This window comes from Eubalaena glacialis, chromosome 6 (assembly GCF_028564815.1).
Source record: "Eubalaena glacialis isolate mEubGla1 chromosome 6, mEubGla1.1.hap2.+ XY, whole genome shotgun sequence".
NCBI classification, from domain to species: Eukaryota; Metazoa; Chordata; class Mammalia; order Artiodactyla; family Balaenidae; genus Eubalaena; species Eubalaena glacialis.
This window is the reverse complement of record NC_083721.1, coordinates 71420029-71439815: the sequence shown is the minus strand read 5'-3', so window position 1 is coordinate 71439815 and position 19787 is coordinate 71420029. Positions and strand designations below refer to the sequence as shown.

Below are 19787 nucleotides of genomic sequence, written 5' to 3'. Positions count from 1 at the left end.
AGACCTATGTCAAGCAGATTACCACCTACGTTTTATTCTAGTAATTTTATGGTTTCAGATCTTACATTCACATCTTTAATCCATTTTGGATTAATTTTTGTGTATGGTGTAAGATAGTGATCCAGTTTCATTCTTTTGCATGTGGCTAACCAGTTTTCCCAGCACCATTTTATTGAAGAGACTATCCTATCCCCATTGTATATTCTTGGCTCTTTTGTCAAAAATTAACTGACCATATATGTGTGGGTTAATTTTGGGGCTCTCTATTCTGTTCCATTGATCTATGTGTCTGTTTTTATGCAAATACCATACTGTTTTGACTACTATAGTTTTGTAATATAATTTGAAATCAGGGAGTGTGATGCCTCCAGTTTTGTTGTTCTTTCTCCAGACTGCTTTGGCTATTTGGCGTCTTTTGTGATTCCAAAGAAATTTTAGGATTTTTTGTTCTATTTCTGTGAAAAGTGCCATTGGAATGTTAATAGGGATTGCACTGAATCTGTAGATTGCTTTGGGTAATTTGGACATCTTTACAGTATTAATTCTTCCAATATATGAGCATGAAATATCTTTCCATTTATCTTTTTTTTTTTAATTTTATTTATTTATTTTTTAAATTTTTGGCTGTGTTGGGTCTTCGTTTCTGTGCGAGGGCTTTCTCCAGTTGCGGCAAGTGGGGGCCACTCTTCATCGTGGTGCACGGGCCTCTCACTATCGCGGCCTCTCTTGTTGTGGAGCACAGGCTCCAGACGCGCAGGCTCAGTAATTGTGGCTCACGGGCCTAGCCACTCCGCGGCATGTGGGATCTTCCCAGACCAGGGCTCGAACCCGTGTCCCCTGCATTGGCAGGCAGACTCCCAACCACTGCGCCACCAGGGAAGCCCTCCACTTATCTTTGTCTTCAATTTTGTTCATAAATGTCTTTGTCTTATAGTTTTTAGTGTACATGTTTTTCAGCTCCTTGGTTAAATTTATTTGTAGGTATTTTATTCTTTTTGTTGCAATTGTAAATGGGACTGTTTTCTTAATTTCTCCTTCTGATTGTTTGTTAGTGTATAAAAATGCAACAGATCTTTGACTTTGTATCCTGTAACTTAACTGAATTTGTGTATTAGTTCTAACAGTTTTTTTGAGTCTGTAGGGTTTCCTATATATAATAATATGTCATCTACAAATAGTGACAGTTTTACTACTTCCTTTCCAATTTGGATGCTTTTTGTTTCTTTTTCTTGACTAACTGCTCTGGCTAGGCTCTCCAACCACTAACGTGAATAGAAGTGGCAAAAGTGGGCATTGTTGTTTTGTTTCTGATCTCAGAGGAAAAGCTTTCAGCTTTTTCAGTATGATGTTAGCTGTGGTCCTGATTAGGTTGAGGTAAGTTCTCTCTATACCCACTTTGTTAAGAGTCTATCATAAATGGATGTTGAATTTTGTCAAATGCTTTTTCTGCATCTATCGAGTCTCTCTTCCTCCTTCTGTTTTCTTCCATTGTGCTATGATGACTTTCTTTAGTGGTATGCTTAGATTCCTTTCTCTTCATCTTCTGTGTCTACTACAGGATTGTGCTTTGTGGTTACCATGTGGCTTACATATGACAACTTGTATCCATAACAGTCTATTTTAAGTTGATAACAACTTAAGTTTGATTGCATTCTAAAGCTCTACGTTTTAACTCCCTCCACAAGGTTCTATATTTTTGATGTCACATAATTATTTTTACTACTTTTGTCTCTTAACCTTTTAAGTGGTTGATCCACTACCTTTTTCAGTGAAGTTTATTCTTTTCTATGTTTTCTTGTTACTAATTAGCACCCTTTCTTTTCAGCTTAAAGAAGTCCTTTAACATTTCTTGTAAGGCTGGTTTAATGATGATGAACTCCTTTAGATTTGCTAATCTGGAAAGTTCTCTCCTTCAATTCTGAATAACTCTACTGGGTAGAGTTCTTTGTTGCAAGTTTTTTTTTCCCCTTCAGCACCGTATATTATCATGCCACTACTTTCTGGCCTGGAAAGTTTCTGCTGAAAAATCTGCTGATAGTCTCATGGGGGTTTCCTTGGACATAACAAGTTGTTTTTCTTTTGCTGCTTTTAAGATTCTCTCCTTGTATTTAGCTTTTGGTGTTTTAATTATAATGTGTCTTGATGAGGGTCTCTTTGGGTTCATCTCATTTGGAGCACTCTGGGCTTTCTGCATCTGGATGTCTGTTTCCTTCCCTAGGGTAGGGAAGTTTTCACCCATTATTTCATCAAGTTTTCTATTCCTTTCTCTCTCTTCTTTTGGGACTCCTATAATGAGAATGTCAGTCTGCTAGATGTGTCCAATAAGTCCATTAAGCTATCTTCACTTTTTTTCATTCTTTTTTGGTTTTGCTGTCCTGATTGGGTAAGTTCCACTGCCTTGTCTTCAAGTTCCTTTCTTTGCTTCATCTAGTCTGAACCCCTCTAGTGTATTTTTCAGTTATGTTATTGTATTCCTCAGCTCTGTGACTATTTAATACATATATTTTCCATCTCTGTTGAAGCTGAGTTCGGGAGCATCTTTATGACCATTACTTTGAACTCTTTATTGGGTAAATTATTTATCTCCATTTCATTAAGGTCTTTTCCTGAGGCTTTTATTTTGTTCTTTCATTTGGAACATATGCCTCTGTTTCTTCATTTTGCTTGACTCTGGGTTGGTTTCTATGCATTAGATGAAACAACTGTCTCAGCTGGTCTTAAAGGAGTAGCCTCATGTATGAGATGAAACTTGTCATTCACCCCTACCCTAGGCTCCTGGTTGTTTCTCAAATCTTTTGATTGTCAAAGCAGCCTATTATATTTGTAATAGCTCCGAGTACTCAAGGGTATGCCAAGACCTATCAGTGTCCCAAAGGGGAGGGTCTCAGTCAGCTCCTAGATTCACTCTCTGATTGCCATGGCTAGGACTTCCAAAACTATGTTGAATAACAGTGGTGAGGGTAGAAATCCTGTCTTGTTCCTGATCTTAGAGGAAATGCTTTCAGCTTTTCATCACTGTGGGTTTGTCATATATGGCCTTTATTATGTTGAGGTAGATTCCCTCTATGCCCAGGTTCCAGAGAGTCTTCATCATAAACGGGTGTTGAATTTGATCAAAAGTTTTTTTCTGCATCTATTGAGATGATCATATGGTTTTTATTCTTCAATTTGTTGATGTGGTGTATCACACTGATTGATTTGTGGATACTGAAAAATCCTTGCATCCAATGGGATAAATCCCACTTGATCATGGTGTACGATCCTTTTAATGTATTGCTGGATTCGGTTTGCTAGTATTTTGTTGAGGATGTTTGCATCTGTGTTCATCAGTGATACTGGCTTGTAATTTTCTTTTTGTGTGGTATCTTGGTCTGATTTTGGTATCAGGGTGATGGTGGCCTCATAGAATGAGCTTGGGAGTGTTCCTTCCTCTGCAATTTTTTGGAAGAGTTGCAGAAGGACAGGTGATAACTCTTCTCTAAATTTGATAGAATTCTACTGTGAAGCCTATCTGGTCATGGACTTTTGTTTGGTGGAAGTTTTTTACTCAGTTTCAATTTCAGTACCTGTGATTGGTCTGTTCATATTTTCTATTTCTTCCTGGTTCACTCTTGGCTGCTTGTACCTTTCTAAGAATTTGTCCATTTCTTCTAGATTGTCCATTTTATTGCCATATAGTTGCCTGTAGTAGTCTCTTATCATCCTTTGTATTTCTGTGGTGTCCTTTGTAACTTCTTTTTCATTTCTCATTTTATTGATCTGAGACCTCCTTTTTTTCCCTGATGAGTCCGGCTAAAGAGTTATCAATTTTGTTTATCTTTTCAAAGAACCAGCTTTTAGTTTCATTGATCTTTTCTATTGTTTTCTTCATCTCTATTTTATTTATTTCTGCTCTGATCTTTATGATTTCTTTCCTTCTACTAACTTTGGGTTTTGTTTGCTCTTCTTTCTCTAGTTGCTTTAGGTATAAGTTAGGTTGTTTGAGATTTCTGTTTCCTGAGGTAAGATTGTATTGCTATAAACTTCCCTCTTTGAACTGCTTTTGCTGCATCCCATAGGTTTTGGATCATTGTGTTTTCGTTTTCATTTGTCTCTAGGTATTTTTTGATTTCCTCTTTGATTTCCTCAGTGATCCATTGGTTGTTCAGTAACATATTGTTTAACCTCCACATGTCTTGTGTTTTTTAGGGTTTTTTCCCTTGTAGTTGATTTCTAATTTCATAACGTTGTGGTCAGAGAAGATGCTTGATATGATTTCAATTTTCTTAAACTTACTGAGGCTTGCTTTGTGGTCCAGGATGTGATCTGTCCTGGAGAATGTTCCTTGTGAACTTGAGAAGAATGTGTATTCTGCTGCTTTCAGATGGAATGTTCTATAAATATCAATTAAGTCCATCTGGTCTAATGTGTCATTTAAGGCCTGTGTTTCCTTATTGATTTTCTGTCTGGAGGATATGTCCATTGATGTAGGTGGGGTGTTAAAGTCCCCCACTATTATTGTGTTACTATCGATTTCTTTTATGGATGAAACCTTATATATTGAGGTGCCCTTATGTTGGGTGCATATTTATTTACAATTGTTCTATCTTCTTGGATTGATCCTTTGATCATTATGTAGTGTCCTTCTTTGTCTCTTATAACAGTCTTTATTTTAAAGTCTGTTTTGTCTGATATGAGTATTGCTACTCCAGTTTTCTTTTGATTTCCATTTGCATGGAATACCTTTTTCCATCCCCTCACTTTCAGTCTGTATGTGTCCCTATATTTAAAGTGGGTCTCTTCATATATACACTAATATGTATAAAATAGATAACTAATGAGAACATGCTGTATAGCACAGGGAACTCTACTTCACTTTGCTAGAGTAGAAACTAACACAACACTGTAAAACAACTACACCCCAGTTTAAAAAAAAGAAAAAAAAAGAAAGCAACACAGTTAAAAAACATTTGAGCATACAACTCACGAAAGCAAATATACGAATGGCAAATAAGCACATGAAAAGATGTTAGCATCACTAACCATTAGGAAAATGCAGACCATGAAGAAATATCACTACCTACCTACTAGAACTGAAATGAAAAATACAGCAACAATACCAGATGTTGAATAAAGATGTTAAAAAAAAATACCAGGTGTTGGCGAGATTGTGGAAAAACTGAATCACTCATACATTGCTGGTGGGAATATAAAATGATACAGCCACTTTGTAAAAGAATTTAGCTGTTTCTTTAAAAACCAAATATACACTTGTCATACAATTCAGTAATCATACTCCTGGGCATTTATGACACAGAAATGAAAATTTATCCCACACAAAAACCTGTGCACAGTTATTCATAGCAGCTTTATCTGTAATAGCAAAAAACTGAAAACAAGTAAGATGTTCTAAACAAATGATGGTACATCCATACCATGGAATACCACTTGGCAATAAAAAAGAATAAACTATCAATACACACACATGCACACAAAAATAAAAAAATAATGAAGTGGGTCTCTTGTAGACAGCGTATATACAAGTCTTTTTTTGTATCCATTCAACCAGTCTATGTCTTTTGGTTGGAGCATTTAATCCATTTACATTTAAGGTAATTATTGATATGTATGTTCATATTGCCATTTTGTTAATTGTTCTGATTTGTTTTTATAAGTCTTTTTTCTTCCCTTCCTCTTTTGTTCTCTTGTGATTTGATGACTATCTTTAGTGTTGTGTTTGGATTCCTTTTTCTTTTTTGTGTGTGTATCTACTGTATTTTTGGTTTGCCATTACCATGAGGTTTTTATATAGTCATCTATATATATACAAGATTAAGTTGCTGGTCTCTTAATTTCAAATGCATTTCCAATATCCTGCATTTGTACTCTCCTCCTCTCACAATTGCTGATTTTGATATCAAATTTGTGTGTGGATGATTTCCTACCTTTACTGTATGTTTACCTTTACTGGTGAGCTTTCCCATTCGTAATTTTCTTATTTCTAGTTGTGGCCTTTTCTTTTCCATCTAGAGAAGTTCCTTTAGCAATTGTTGTAAAGCTGTTTTGATGGTGCTGAACACGCTTAGCTTTTGCTTGTCTGTAAAGCTTTTGATTTCTCTGTCGAATCTGAACAAGAGCCTTGTTGGGTAGAGTATTCTTGGTTGCAGGTTTTTCTCTTTTATCACTTTAAATATATCATGCCACTCCCTTCTGGCCTGCAGAATTTCTGCTGAAAAATCAGCTGATAACCTTGTGGGGATTCCCTTGTATGTTATTTGTTGTTTTTAATATTATCTCTTTGTCTTTAATCTTTGTTGATTTGATTAATATGTGTCTCAGTGTGTTCCTCCTTGGGTTTATCCTATATGGGACTCTGTGCTTCCTGGACTTGAGTGAGTGTCTCCTTTCCCATGTTAGGACAGTTTTCGGCCATTATCTCTTAAAATATTTTCTAAGGCCCTTTCTCTCTCTCTTCTCCTTCTGGGACCCCTGTAATGTGAATGTTGGTGCATTTAATGTTGTCCCAGAGGTCTCTGTCCTCATTTCATTTTTCTTTTTTTCTTAATTTTTATTGGAGTATAGTTGCTTTACACTGTTGTGTTAGCTTCTACTGCACAGCAAAATGAATCAGCCCTACATATGCATATATCACCTCCCTTTTGGATTTCCTTCCCATTTAGGACACCACAGTGCATTAAGTTGAGTTCCCTGTGCTATACAGTATATTCCCATCAGTTGTCTATTTTACACATAGTATCAATAGTGTATATGTGTTGATCCCAATCTCCCAGTTCCTCACACCCCACTGCTTTCCTCCTTGGTATCCATACATTTGTTCTCTACGTCTGTGTCTCTATTTCTGCTCTGTAAATGAGGTCATGTATACCATTTTTCTAGATTCCACATATATGCGTTAATATTTGTTTTTCTCTTTCTGATTTACTTCACTCTGTATGACGCTCTCTAGGTCCATTCACATCTCTACAAATGACCCAATTTCATTCCTTTTTATGGCTGAGTAATATTCCATTGTATATATGTACCACATCTTCTTTATCCATTCCTCTGTTGATGGACATTTAGGTTGCTTCCATGTCCTGGCTACTGTAAACAGTGCTATCATTTTTCTTTCTTTATTCTGTTCTGCAATAGTGACTTCCACCAATCTGTTTTCCACCTCACTTATTTGTTCTACTGCCCTATTTGTTCTGCTATTGATTCCTTCTAGTGTATTCTTCATTTCAGTTATTGTATTGTTCATCTGTTTGTTCTCTGAAGCTTCTAGCTTTTTTTTTTGGCTGCACTGTGCAGCATGTGAAGATCTTAGTTTCCCAACCAGGGATCAAACCCATGCTCCCTGCAGTGGAAGCATGGAATCTTAACCACTGGACCACCAGGGAAGTCCCCTAGCTCTTTATTAAACATTTCTTATATCAGTCTGTGCCTCCATTCTTTTTCCAAGATCTTGGATCATCTTTACTATCATTACTCTGAATTCTTTTTCAGGTAGATTGCCTATCTCCACTTCACTTAGTTGTTCTTCTGGGGTTTTATCTTGTTCCTTCATCTCTGCCATCTCATTTTGTCTAATTTTCTGTGTTTGTGGTCTCCATTCCTCAGGCTGCAGGACTGTAGTTCTTGCTTCTGGTGTCTGCCCCATGGTGGGTGAGGTTGGTCCAGGGGCTGGTGCAGGTTTCCTCATGGGAGGGACTGGTGCCTGCCCACTGGTGGATGGAGCTGGGTCTTGTCTCTGGTGGGCAGGGCCATCTCAAGGGCTATATTTACAGGCAGCTGTGGGGTCAGGACGACTTTAGGCAGCCTGCTTGTTGATGGGTGGAACTATGTTTCCACCCTGTTTGTTGTCTGGCGTGAGGTGTCCCAGCACTGGAGCCTGCAGGCTGTTGGGTAGGGCCAGGCCTCACCAAAATGGTGACCTCAGGGAAAGCTCATGCTGATGAATATTTCCTGGGGCCTCTGCCACCAGTGTACCTGCCCTACAGTGAGCCACAGCCAACCCTCACCTCCCCAGGAGACCCTCCAAGATCTGTAGGTAGGTCTGGCCCAGGCTTCTATGGAGTGAGTCACTGCTTTCCTCTGGGTCCAAGTGCATGTGAAACCTTGTGTGTGCCCTCCAAGAGTGGAGTCTCTGTTTCCCCCAGTCCTATGGAGCTGCTGCACTCAAGCCCCACTGGCCTTCAAAGCCAAATGCTCTGGGGGCTCCTTCTCCTGATGCTAGACCCCCCAGGCTGGGGAGCCTGATGTGGGGCTCAGAACTCTCACTCCTGTGGGAGAACCTCTGTGATATAATTATTTTCCAGTTTGTGGGTCACCCACCTGGCAGGTAAGGGATTTGATTATATGGTAAAAGTGCCCCTCATACTGTCTTGTTTGGGCTTCTTTATCTTTGGGTGTAGAACATCTTTTTTGGTAGGTTCAAGTCTTTTTTTGCCAGTGGTTGTTCAGCAGTTAGTTAGTTGTGATTTTGGTGTTTTTGTGAGAGGAGGTAAGCTCAAGTCTTTCTACTCCACCATCTTGTCTCCAACCCTGGCAATAGCTTTTGAAGTATGCAAATACATACAGTCCTGTGGGACTGCAAGCATAAGTTCTGCTGTCCCCAGATGAGTATCTAAATTCTTTTCTGGGAGATAACAGCTGTAGTGAGGCAGAAGGAGAGTGCAAAGATGGTGTCCGTCAGCTTATGTTCCCTGAAAACAGCTCTGTAGGCCCCAGGTGGCTGCCAAAACTGAAGCCTCAGGCCAAAGCTCCTGGACAAGCAAACAGGCCTCTTTCACAGAAAGATGGGGTGTGTTTCAGTGTGCTGTCTGTCTGTGCAGTGCCCTGGGGGTGGTAGCCTGCCAGGAACTATCTCTTCAATTGTTAGTCCCACTGGACACAGGAACATAAGCTCCCCCTGGCCTTTAGGGCCAAGCAATCAAGGGGTGTTCCCTGGGCAGCAGCTGCAAAAATCAGGGCACCAGCCACATGTAAAAGCTCCCTTCCAGGAGATGAGGAAAGGGAAAGTGCAAAGATGTGCCCAATGGCTGTAGCAAAGCTGAGGGGGAGTGTAAAGATGGCACCTGTGGGAAAAAGTTAAAAAGAAAAAAAGAGAAAGAGATGCTGCTGCCAGCCAAAGCAGAGGGAGAGTGTGAAGATTGTGCCCACCAGTCTCTGTTCCTGGAGGGTGTTCCAGCAAGCTCTTGGATATGTGTGTTAAAGTACATGCCTACCCCTCAGGCCAACTCTTTAATATTAGCAAACGTGCCTTTTTTACTTACTTAAAGTCTGAGCACGGGCTTCCTCTGAGCTGGGCCCTGGGGCAGGTGAGGCTGAGCTTGCAAGCCTTTTAAGAGCCATTTCTCAGATCACTACTGTCTTGTGGGTCTCATGGACATAAGCCCCATTGATTTTCAAAGCTAGATGTTTTGGGGGGCTCGTCTTTCAGGTACAGGTCTTAAAAGTTAGTTATGATGCCTGATGTGTAGTTCAAACCCTTCACTCCTCAGGGAGACGCTCTGGGTTATGAGTTCCACCCTGATTCTGGGTCTCCATACCAGGGGTGGGGTTAGCAGTGAGGTTGCATCCCAGCCTCTCCTACCCACTTCAATGTGGTTTTCTTCCTGTTTGCCTGATGTGTAGTACGTGCTCAGCCAGCCTTTCTGAGGAAATTGTTCCACACATAGCTATAGACTCAGTTTGTCTGTGGGAGGAGGTCAGTTCAGGATCTTCCTACGTTGCCATCTTGAACCAGAACCCCACTTTTTCCTTCTTTTTAAATTCTGCTGTTCCAGAAGCCTCCTGTAAATGGCTTCTTATTATCTTTCAAATCCAAGATGCTTTAAAAATCCCTAAGAGCCTAGATCCTAACTGTACTTACCTAGTCAAAGATTGTGGAGGCTTCCAATGAACATTAACAGTTGCCAAGCAAAGAGTGCTTACTCTGTGCCAAGACATTGTGCTAAGGTGCTTTACGTACATTATCTCATTAAGCCTCTCAGCAACCCTATGAGGTTCAACAGTGTTACTACCCACATTTTACAGATCAAGAAAACAAGGCCTAAAGAAGGGAAGTGACTTGTCCAAAGATACTGGAAGGGCCAGGAATACAAATCTACCTGATTCATATAATGTTCAGCACAAACGTAGAGTTTAAAAATTGTAGAGTACTAAGGCAACTATCCTAAAGCCTTAGATAGGCAAGTCATTCTGCTGAGGCCTACTCTGTAGTATATAAAACCTGTAATGTGAAACCTGAGAAATGGAACAGAGACCTCCAATCCTCCCTAACCCCAGGGGAGCATCTACTTTTCTTTGGTTAACCTTCTATAATGTTTTTTGTTTAAAGTACTTAATTGAAATCAAAACCCCAAAAAGGTAGTATCTTTCTTTATAAGTGTGGTTATATTATTTATATAAAATAACTAGCTCCTTCAAGGTTGATGATAGGTATCCAACAGTTCTAGTATTTAAGGGTTTTAAAAAAAAACAAGGTTTACCAAATCTATAGTATCAATCATTATGTTCTCAGTGTTATCATTCCACTCACAGAAACACCAACTCTTACATCTGCTCCTATGCAGCATATTATCCATCCCTTCAACATCTGTATAAGTATTTACAGAACCTTTATGATGCACAGGGGTACTGTGCTAGAGGATATGCATTCTTCAGAAAGAGCTCTCATCCTCAAGAAGTTTGTAGCCTAGTGGGAGAGTATTCCAAAAGTCTACACATGCAAAAATATATACAAGGATGTTCAGTTTGTAAAAAGTCCAAATGCATCAACAGGGGAATGATTAAACATATTACGGCCCAACTGTAACTAGGATACACTGTGGAGTTGTAAAAAGGTAACTCTAGACATGGAAACGTAACACAGCAGCACATACACAAAACATTCTCCATACTCGATGAAGCAGAGTTGTTTTCATCTTAAATTGTTTTGCTGAGAACCAGATGTTCACAGTTCCAATCTTAAGGAAGGAAAGAGATGGAAAGTGGGATAGAATAAACTCCCATTCCTGTGATAAGCAAGATTTCTTGTACAATAACCAATTCAGGAAAAATGTTTCCAGGTCACCATTTCTTCCCCATTCAAAACCAAAGCAGAGCAATCAAGATGACAGAGAAGAAGAACGAGAAGCTTGCCTTCTCCCACAAATACATCAAAAAAATACATCTATATGTAGAACAATTCTCACAGAATCCTACTGAATGCTGGCAGAAGACCTCAGACTTCTGAAAGGACAAAAAGAATCTCCACATAACCAGGTAGGACAAAAGAAAAAAAAATAGAAAGGAATCTGGACAGGACCTGCACCCCTGGGAGGAAGCTGTGAAAGAGCAAAGACTCCCGTACCCCAGGGAGCCCCCTCACCAGCAGGAAAAGGGATCAAAAATGTATTTGAAGAAATTATGGCTGAAAACTTCCCAAACCTAAAGAAGGAAACACATCCAGGTACAGGAAGCACAGAGGGTCCCAACAAGATGAACCCAAACAGACCTACACCAAGACATATTATAATTAAAATGGCAAAAGTTAAAGAGAGGATTCTAAAGGCAGCAAGAGAAAAACAGTTCATTACAAGGAAACCCCCATAAGGCTATCAGCTGATTTCTCTACAGAAACGTTGCAGGCCAGAAGGGAGTGGCAAAATATATTCAATCATTTAGAATAGAAGGAGAGAGAGAATTTCTTAGACAAGCAAAAACTAAAAATACAGCAATACTAAACCTATCATAAAAGAAATATTGAAAGGTCTTCTCTAAATAGAAAAGCAAGAAGCTATATCAAAGAGAAAATTACAATCAAAAAGTAAATCACTTAAATAAGCCACTATACAGATTAAAAAGGAAAAAAATAAATTTTTTGTGTGTGGAAGTGATGATGACCACAGTGAACAGCAAAAGGATAAACATGAAGATGTAAAAGAGGACATCAAAATCATAAAATGTTGAGGAGGAGAGTTAAGAAAATGTAGATTCTTTTTTTTTTAGAATGTATTTGAGCCTATATGACTACCAGTCTAAAGCAAGTAGATATACGAAGGGGTTAACATACTTGAAAAACAGGGTAACCAGAAGTCAAAAACACACAATAGATTCACAAAAACCAAAAAGAAGAGAACACACGCATAAAATAAAAGGAAATCAAACCACAAAAGGAAAAACAACAAGAAAAGGGGAAGAAGAGGAAATACAGAATTAACTGGAAAAAAAGATTTAAAATGGCAATAAATACACATCTATCAAGAATTACCTTAAACATCAATGGACTAAATGCCCCAATCAAAAGACACAGAGTGGCAGACTGGATAAAAAAAAAACGAAAGCCTACAATATGCTGCCTATAAGAGACCCACTTTAGGGCAAAGGACACACAGATTGAAAGTGAGGGGGTGGAAAAAGATATTTCATGCAAACGGAAATGATAAGAAAGCAGGGGTCGCAATACTTGTATCAGACAAAATAGACTTTAAAACAAAGACCATAGAAAAAGATAAAGAAAGACACTATATAATAATAAAAGGATCAATACAAGAAGAGGATATTACTCTCGTCAACATATATGTACCTAATATAGGAGCACCTAAATACATAAAACAAGTATTAACAGACATAAAGGGAGAAATTGACTGGAATACCATAATAGTAGGAGACCTTAACACCCCACTCACATCAATGGACAGATCTTCCTAGACAGAAAATCAATAAGGCATCAGATCCTAAATGATACAACAGAACAGTTAGACTTAATTGATATTTTTAGAACATTATATCCAAAAAATCCAGAATACACATTCTTTTCAAGTGCACATGGAACATTCTGTAGGACTGACCACATACTAGAGCACAAAGCAAGCCTCAACAAATTTAATAGGATAGAAATTATTTCAGGCATCTTTTCTGACCACAACAGCATGAAACTAGAAATCAACCATAGAAAAAGAAATGAGGAAAAAACAATTACATGGAGTCTAAACAACATGCTACTAAAAAACCAATGGGTCAATGATGAAATCAAAGAGGAAATTTAAAAAATACCTTGAGACAAATGACAATGAAAACACAACCATACATTGTCTGTGGGATGCCACAAAAGCAGTTAGAGGGGAAGTTCATAGAGATACAAGCCTTCCTCAAAAAACTAGAAAAATCTCAAGCAACCTAACCTACCACCTAAAAGAATTAGAAAAAGAAAAACAAACAAAACCTAAAGTCAGCAAAAGGAAGGAAATAATAAAGATCAGAGACAAAAAATGTAAAATAAAGATTTAGAAAAAAAACAAGATAAAATCAATAAAACCAAGAGCTGGTTCTTTGACAGTGTAAACAAAATTGACAAACCTTTGGCCAGGCTCATCAAGAAGAAAAGAGAGAGAACCCAAATAAGAAAGAAAAAAAAGGAGAAATAAACAATACTGCAGAAATACAAAACACTGTAAGAGAATGTTATGAACAACTACATGCCAACAAATTTGCGAACCTAGAAGAAATGGACAAGTTTTTCTAGAAACATACAGCCCACCAAAACTGAATCAAGAAGAAATAAATAATCTGAACAGACCAATCACTAGAAGTGAAATAGAATCTGTAAAAAACAAAAAACAAAAAACAACTCCTTACAAACAAAAGTTCAGGACCAGGTGGCTTCACAGGCAAATTCTACCAAACATATAAAGAAGAACTTATACCAATCCTTCTCAAAATCTTCCAAAACATTGAAAAGGAGGGAACACTCTCAAAGACATTCTATGAAGCCACCATCACCCTGATACCAAAACCAGACAAATATACCACCAAAAAATAAAAATTACAGGCCAGTATCTTTGATGAATACAGATGCAAAAAACTACTAGCAAAACCAAATAAAATATTACCAAAATATTAGCAAACCAAATCCAACAACACATAAAAAAGATCATGCCCCACAACCAAGTTGGATTCATCCCAGGATTACAGGTATGGTTCAACAAATGTAAATCAATTAATGTGATACATCACATTAACAAAGAAAAGACAAAAATCACATGATCATCTAAATAGATACAGAAAAAGCATTTGATAAAATTCAACATCCATTCATGATAAAAACTCTTACCAAGGTGGGTTATAGAGGAAACATATCAACATAATAAAAGCTATTTATGACAAATCCACAGCCAATATAATACTCAACAGTGAAAAGCTGAAATCCTGCTAAAATCTGGAACAAGGTTGCCTACTCTCATGACTTCTATTCAACATAGTATTGGAATTCAGACAAGAAAAAGAAACAAAAGGTATCCAAATTGGAAGGGAAGACATAAAATTGTCATTCTATGCAGATGACATGATACTATATATAGAAAACCCTAAAGAACTGATAAATTCAGCAAGGTAGCAGGATACAAGATTAACATACAGAAATGGGTTGCATTTCTTTACACTAACAACACAATATCAGAAAGGGAATGTAAAAAAACAATACCTTTTAAAATCATACAAAAAAAAAACTTAGGAATAAAGCTGACCAAGGAGGTGAAAGATTTATTGCTGAGAACTATAAAAAATTAATAAAGAACATTGAAGATGATTTAAAGAAATGGAAAGATATCCCAGGCTCTTGGATTAGAAGAATTAATATCATTAAAATGGCCATACTACCCAAAGCAATATACAGATTTAATGTGATCCCTATCAAATAACCCATGACATTTTTCACAGAACTAGAACAAATAATCCTAAAACTTATATGGAACCAAAAAAGACCCAGAATTGCCAAAGCAATCCTGAGGAAAAAGAACAAAGCAGGAGGCATAAACCTCCCAGACTTCAGATAATACTACAAAGCTACAGTAATCAAAAGAGTGTGGAACTGTCATGAAAACAGACATGGATCAATGGAACAGAAATAGAGAGCCCAGAAATAAACCTACATACCTATAGTCAATCTTGACAAAGGAAATGAGAATATACAATGGAGAAAAGACAATCTCTGCAGCAAGTGGTGTTGAGAATGCTGGAAAGTCGCATGTAAATCAACAAAGTTAGAACACACCCTCACACCATGCATAAAAATAAACTCAATATGGCTTAAAGACTTAAATATATGACACGACACCATAAAACTCCTAGAAGAGAACATAGGCAAAACATTCTCTGACATAAACCATAATAATGTTTTCTTAGGTCAGCCCCAAGGCAGTAGAATAAAAGCAAAAATAAACAAATGGGACCTAATCAAACTTACAAGCTTTTGCACAGCAAAGGAGACCATAAACAAAACGAAAAGACAAACTACGGAATGGGAGAAAATATTTGCAAACAATGTGACTGACAAGGGCTTGATTTCAGAAAATATACAAACAGCTCATGCAACTCAACAACAATAAAAAAAAAAAACCCAATCCAAAAACGGGCAGGAGACCTAAATAGACATTTCTCCAAAGAAGACATACAGATGGCCAACAGACACATGAAAAGATGTCCAATATCACTAATTATTAGAGAAATGCAAATCAAACCTACAATGAGGTACCACCTCACACACGTCAGAATAGCCATCATTAAGAAGTCTACAAATAACAATGCTGGAGAGGGTGTGGACAAAAGGGAACCTAACTACACTGTTGGTGGGAATGTATGTTGGGGCAGCCATTATGGAGAACAGTAAGGAGGTTCCTCAGAAAACTAAAATTAGAGTTGCCATATGATCCAGCAATCCCACTCCTGGGCACGTATCTGGACAAAGCTATAATTCAAAAAGATACATGCACCCCTATGTTCATAGAGGCACTATTCACAATAGCCAAGACATGGAAACAACCTAAATGGCCATCAACAGATGAATGGATAAAGAAGCCAAACACACACACACACACACACACACACACACACACACACACAAATACTACTCAGCCATAAAAAAGAACAAAATAATGTCATCTGCAGCAACATGGATAGGCCTAGGCATTATCATACTATGTGAAGTAAGCCAGAAAGAGAAAGACAAATACCCTGTGATACCACTTATATGTGGAATCTAAAATATGACAGAAATGAACATATCCATGAAACAGAAACAGACTCACTGACACAGAGAACAGACTTGTGGTTGCCAAGTGGGAGGTGGGGTGGGAGAGGGATGGAGTGGGAGTTTGGGGTTAGGAGATGCAATCTATTATATATAGAGTGGATAAACAACAAGGGCCTACTGTATAGCACAGGGAACAATATTTAATATTCTGTGATAAATCATAATGGAAAATAATACTTTAAAAATGTATATATATGTATAACTTAATCATTTTTCTGCACAGCAGAAATGAACACAACATTGTAAATCAACTATATTTCAATTTAAAAAAGTAAAAAAACATAACAACTTTGAACCCCAAAAGGACATTTAATAACCTAGATTACTCCTTCACTGACTAGAGACTATCATTGAGAAAGTCTGCTCTTTTTCTTTTAGCCACTGCAGCTGCATTTCTCAGACTGCTAAAAGTGTTAACGTGTTCAGGTAAGTTTGGATGACATGACAGAACCATGTATCTCCACACTGAAGAGCCACAATAAACATTAGCATATCAAAGGCTCTGCAAAGTCCTAAACAAATGTCTGATTTTGTTTAACCTAGAGCATTCCCCCTTGAGCACAGAACACCTTTCTTGGCAGCATATTTGGAACATCAGTTGGGAACAATTAAAATTATCAGTTTCTGGGCAATTTTCAACAAAAAGTAGCTTTCTAGATTTTCATCCTAAAATTAGACTGTAAGCTATTTTGCATATCTAGGTTTTATTTTGTCCTTGCTGACTTGGGTAAAGAAGCATTTTGGAAAAACCATTACCAATGAATAGACTTACCTCCTGCTTCTAACTGAACTCCTGGAGTCAAGTGAAGAAATTCTGGTTTCATGCTTACTCGGGAGCCAGAAATAAAACCAACCACAAATTCAGAATGCTCTTCAGCCATTCTCACCTAAATGGAATGTAATAAAAGATTACAAGAAAGCACTTAACCACACAGAATGTAAGAAACTTTATTTCATAGATGCATTTCCTCATTTCATATTAAACTAATTACATCTAAAATGGGTAATCTTAGATATGAATCTACATACTTGCTCCATTAAGACCACCCTGAAACAACCCCTTCTGTCCCCTTCTCCTATAACCAAACACTAAAAACACTAAAAATCCTATATTATGTGCATCTAAAATCTAGATGCTGCATCGTTACTTATTTGTAATAATGCTTGGGAACCTACCTACTTCCAAAAAGGATATAAGTAGTACTCTAGAATACATTTATAATGGTATAAAACCACACTGACTTACTGCTTATCTACATAGATATTCAAGGACAGCCACCACATAAAAAACCGCTATGTTGTTAAGAGCTAGCTAAAGAAATCTTACCTCTACAACTTTCCCTCTTCTTTAACATTTGCCAATAACTTGTCTCCACAATTTCCCTACCATTACCTCACATTCATAGAAGTTTCCCTAGAAGGTCTGCCTGACTTTCTAATTTGGCTCTTCCCTGAGGCCCAGACTGTTCCATTCTTGCCACTAAGTACTACCACCAACCAAAAATCAATGTATTGTCCTTGAGCCAGATCCAGAATGCCAAATATTAGCACTGACTCATGGACCCTCTGCTATGAGAGTTGGGAAATCATAGACATTTATGGTCAATTCAGGGGTGGTGCTAAAACCTGGTCCTAGGGCCATGTGAATTCTTCACAGTTCCACAGGCTTTGAAATATGAAAAATAAATTCCCATGTAAAAATTAAAATTTTATTAAAATAAAAATTCCTATTACTTTAAAAAATCTGCAAAGATAATCCGTCCATCTTTCTAGGTGACTATCCAATTATGAAACTTGCCCAGAGGAGAATGTGAAGAGGAGCTTTATAACTAGATGATTATCCATCTCTCATTTTTTTCTGGCATGCAGGGGGTTGGAGCTGGGTACTAACATGTATGGTGTTATAAAGATTTTTTAATAATGGGGAGTTACTAAAGGAAACAATGTGTCTGGACTCTAGTTAAGAGCTCTCCCATACAATGCCAATCAATATCAAAGACTGAAAAGGTAAGCTGCTTCATGTGGGCTGCTGTCATGAGAATGTGCATCTCTGTGTGACTCGGGAGATTCCAAGAAACTGCGTATCTGGGAAAAAGCTATTCAATTTCAATTCATGGTGAAAGGGAAAAAACTCCTCTATCTTAAAAGACCAGGTAAATACAGACATATGTTTATTTGACCCAATATCTGTGTTTCAATGTTTCTCTCTTAAGAGTACAGTTCAAATTTCTTTGGTGTACACTACAAGATATAAAATGCTATTAACCATCAGGGTATTCTAGCCAACTAGTATTAATATACTGTCACACAAACAGCAGGTGATTTTTTTGTTTTTGACAGCAATTCCATAGACCCCAAATTAAGGTATTTTCTTCCCCTGTAACATCTAGTGTCACAGCCCTGGCCTTCTGTTGCCCCAATCTCTCTCCTCTGTCACTTACCGCTGCTTCAGTGTAGCTCCCAGTGGCCAAGGAGCCAGCAGAGCTCATTTCTGCAATGAGTAAGCATGCCCGGTGCAGGGGCAGGCCTACTTCTCCCAGGCCTTTCACAACTCCTGAGCCTGGAACCACATGAGCGTTTACTAGATCTGCCCAAGAAGCTATTTTAAAGACACCACCTATGAAAAGGGGAAAAAAGATATCTGTCAATTTCCAAACAAAAACCCTTAACTTTTTACCCAACCAACCAACTACAATATGGAAATAATCTCCTAGTAACATGTTAATGAAATAGCGAAACACTTCAAGAATTTTAGTGATTATCAATGGACCTACTTGTGAAAAATTTATCTGTCCACCTGGTTAGCTGGTTGAGAAATCACAAGGAGAAAAAAATCTTATAAGCTCTACACTTAGTTTACTAGCAAAACTGATAAGACTGTTTTTCCTTGCAGGCTGACGCTTGTGACGCTTGTTTGACTACCAATAAGATTTATGCAACTGGAAAGGGTCCAGTGAAGACAGGTTGTTTGTTGAGTGGAAGATATCAACTGAAATTCCTCTGAAGATGACAAATTTTCATTCTGTAGGGATCTCTCAGAAACTTTACTATCTCTCAAATCTACTTGTTCCTTAGGTCTCTTTAGCTCTTCAAATTTCAATAGACAATTGTATTCATTTTAAAAGCAGACAACAGTAACCCAAGTAGATTTTTGAAAAAAAATTATATGCAAACTTGTAGAAGTTTGTATAACTCTTTCAACAGTCAATCTTTTTTTTAAAAGTATTTATTTATTTATTGATTTGGCTGCACCAGGTCTTACTTGTGGCATGCGGGCTCTTAGTTGCAGCATGCGGGATCTAGTTCCCTGACCAGGGATTGAACCTGGGCCCCATGCATTGGGAGCACAGAGTCTTAACCACTGGACCACCAGGGAAGTCCCAACAGTCAATATCTTTAGCACATGAAGAAAGCCATTACAGACAAATCTCTCCTAAAGAAATAGCTTAAGAATATGTATGTATTACTTTAAGAAAAATTGTTATCTCAAAAGATGCTTATAACTGTTAAATAACATAAAATGTCTGTTGTAAGCGTAAGTGAAAAAAGAGATATACCCAATATAACAGAAAGTTGCATAGAAGAATGGGTAAAGAATTGGTAAAGAATTAAGCAGTTTTTTAAAACTAATGTATGCTCTACCTTGAGCTCCTATTTAACAAAATTTTTTAAAAAGGATGCATATCAACAGATCTTTTTCTGCTAAAAATAAATCTTACTTTATACTACCTTT

General features: G+C 37.7%; 1 protein-coding gene across 1 annotated transcript in view; it reads right to left on the bottom strand.

Moving 5' to 3' along the window:
• UMPS (uridine monophosphate synthetase) overlaps positions 1-19787 on the bottom strand; it is a 50698-nt gene that overhangs the window by 8495 nt on the left and 22416 nt on the right. Inside the window, exons 4-5 of the mRNA XM_061194269.1 lie at positions 18496-18671; positions 16827-16941 (exon numbers count right to left, since the gene is read on the bottom strand). Coding sequence (XP_061050252.1) covers positions 16827-16941; positions 18496-18671 — 291 coding nt within the window. The remainder of the gene's footprint in view (positions 1-16826; positions 16942-18495; positions 18672-19787) is intronic.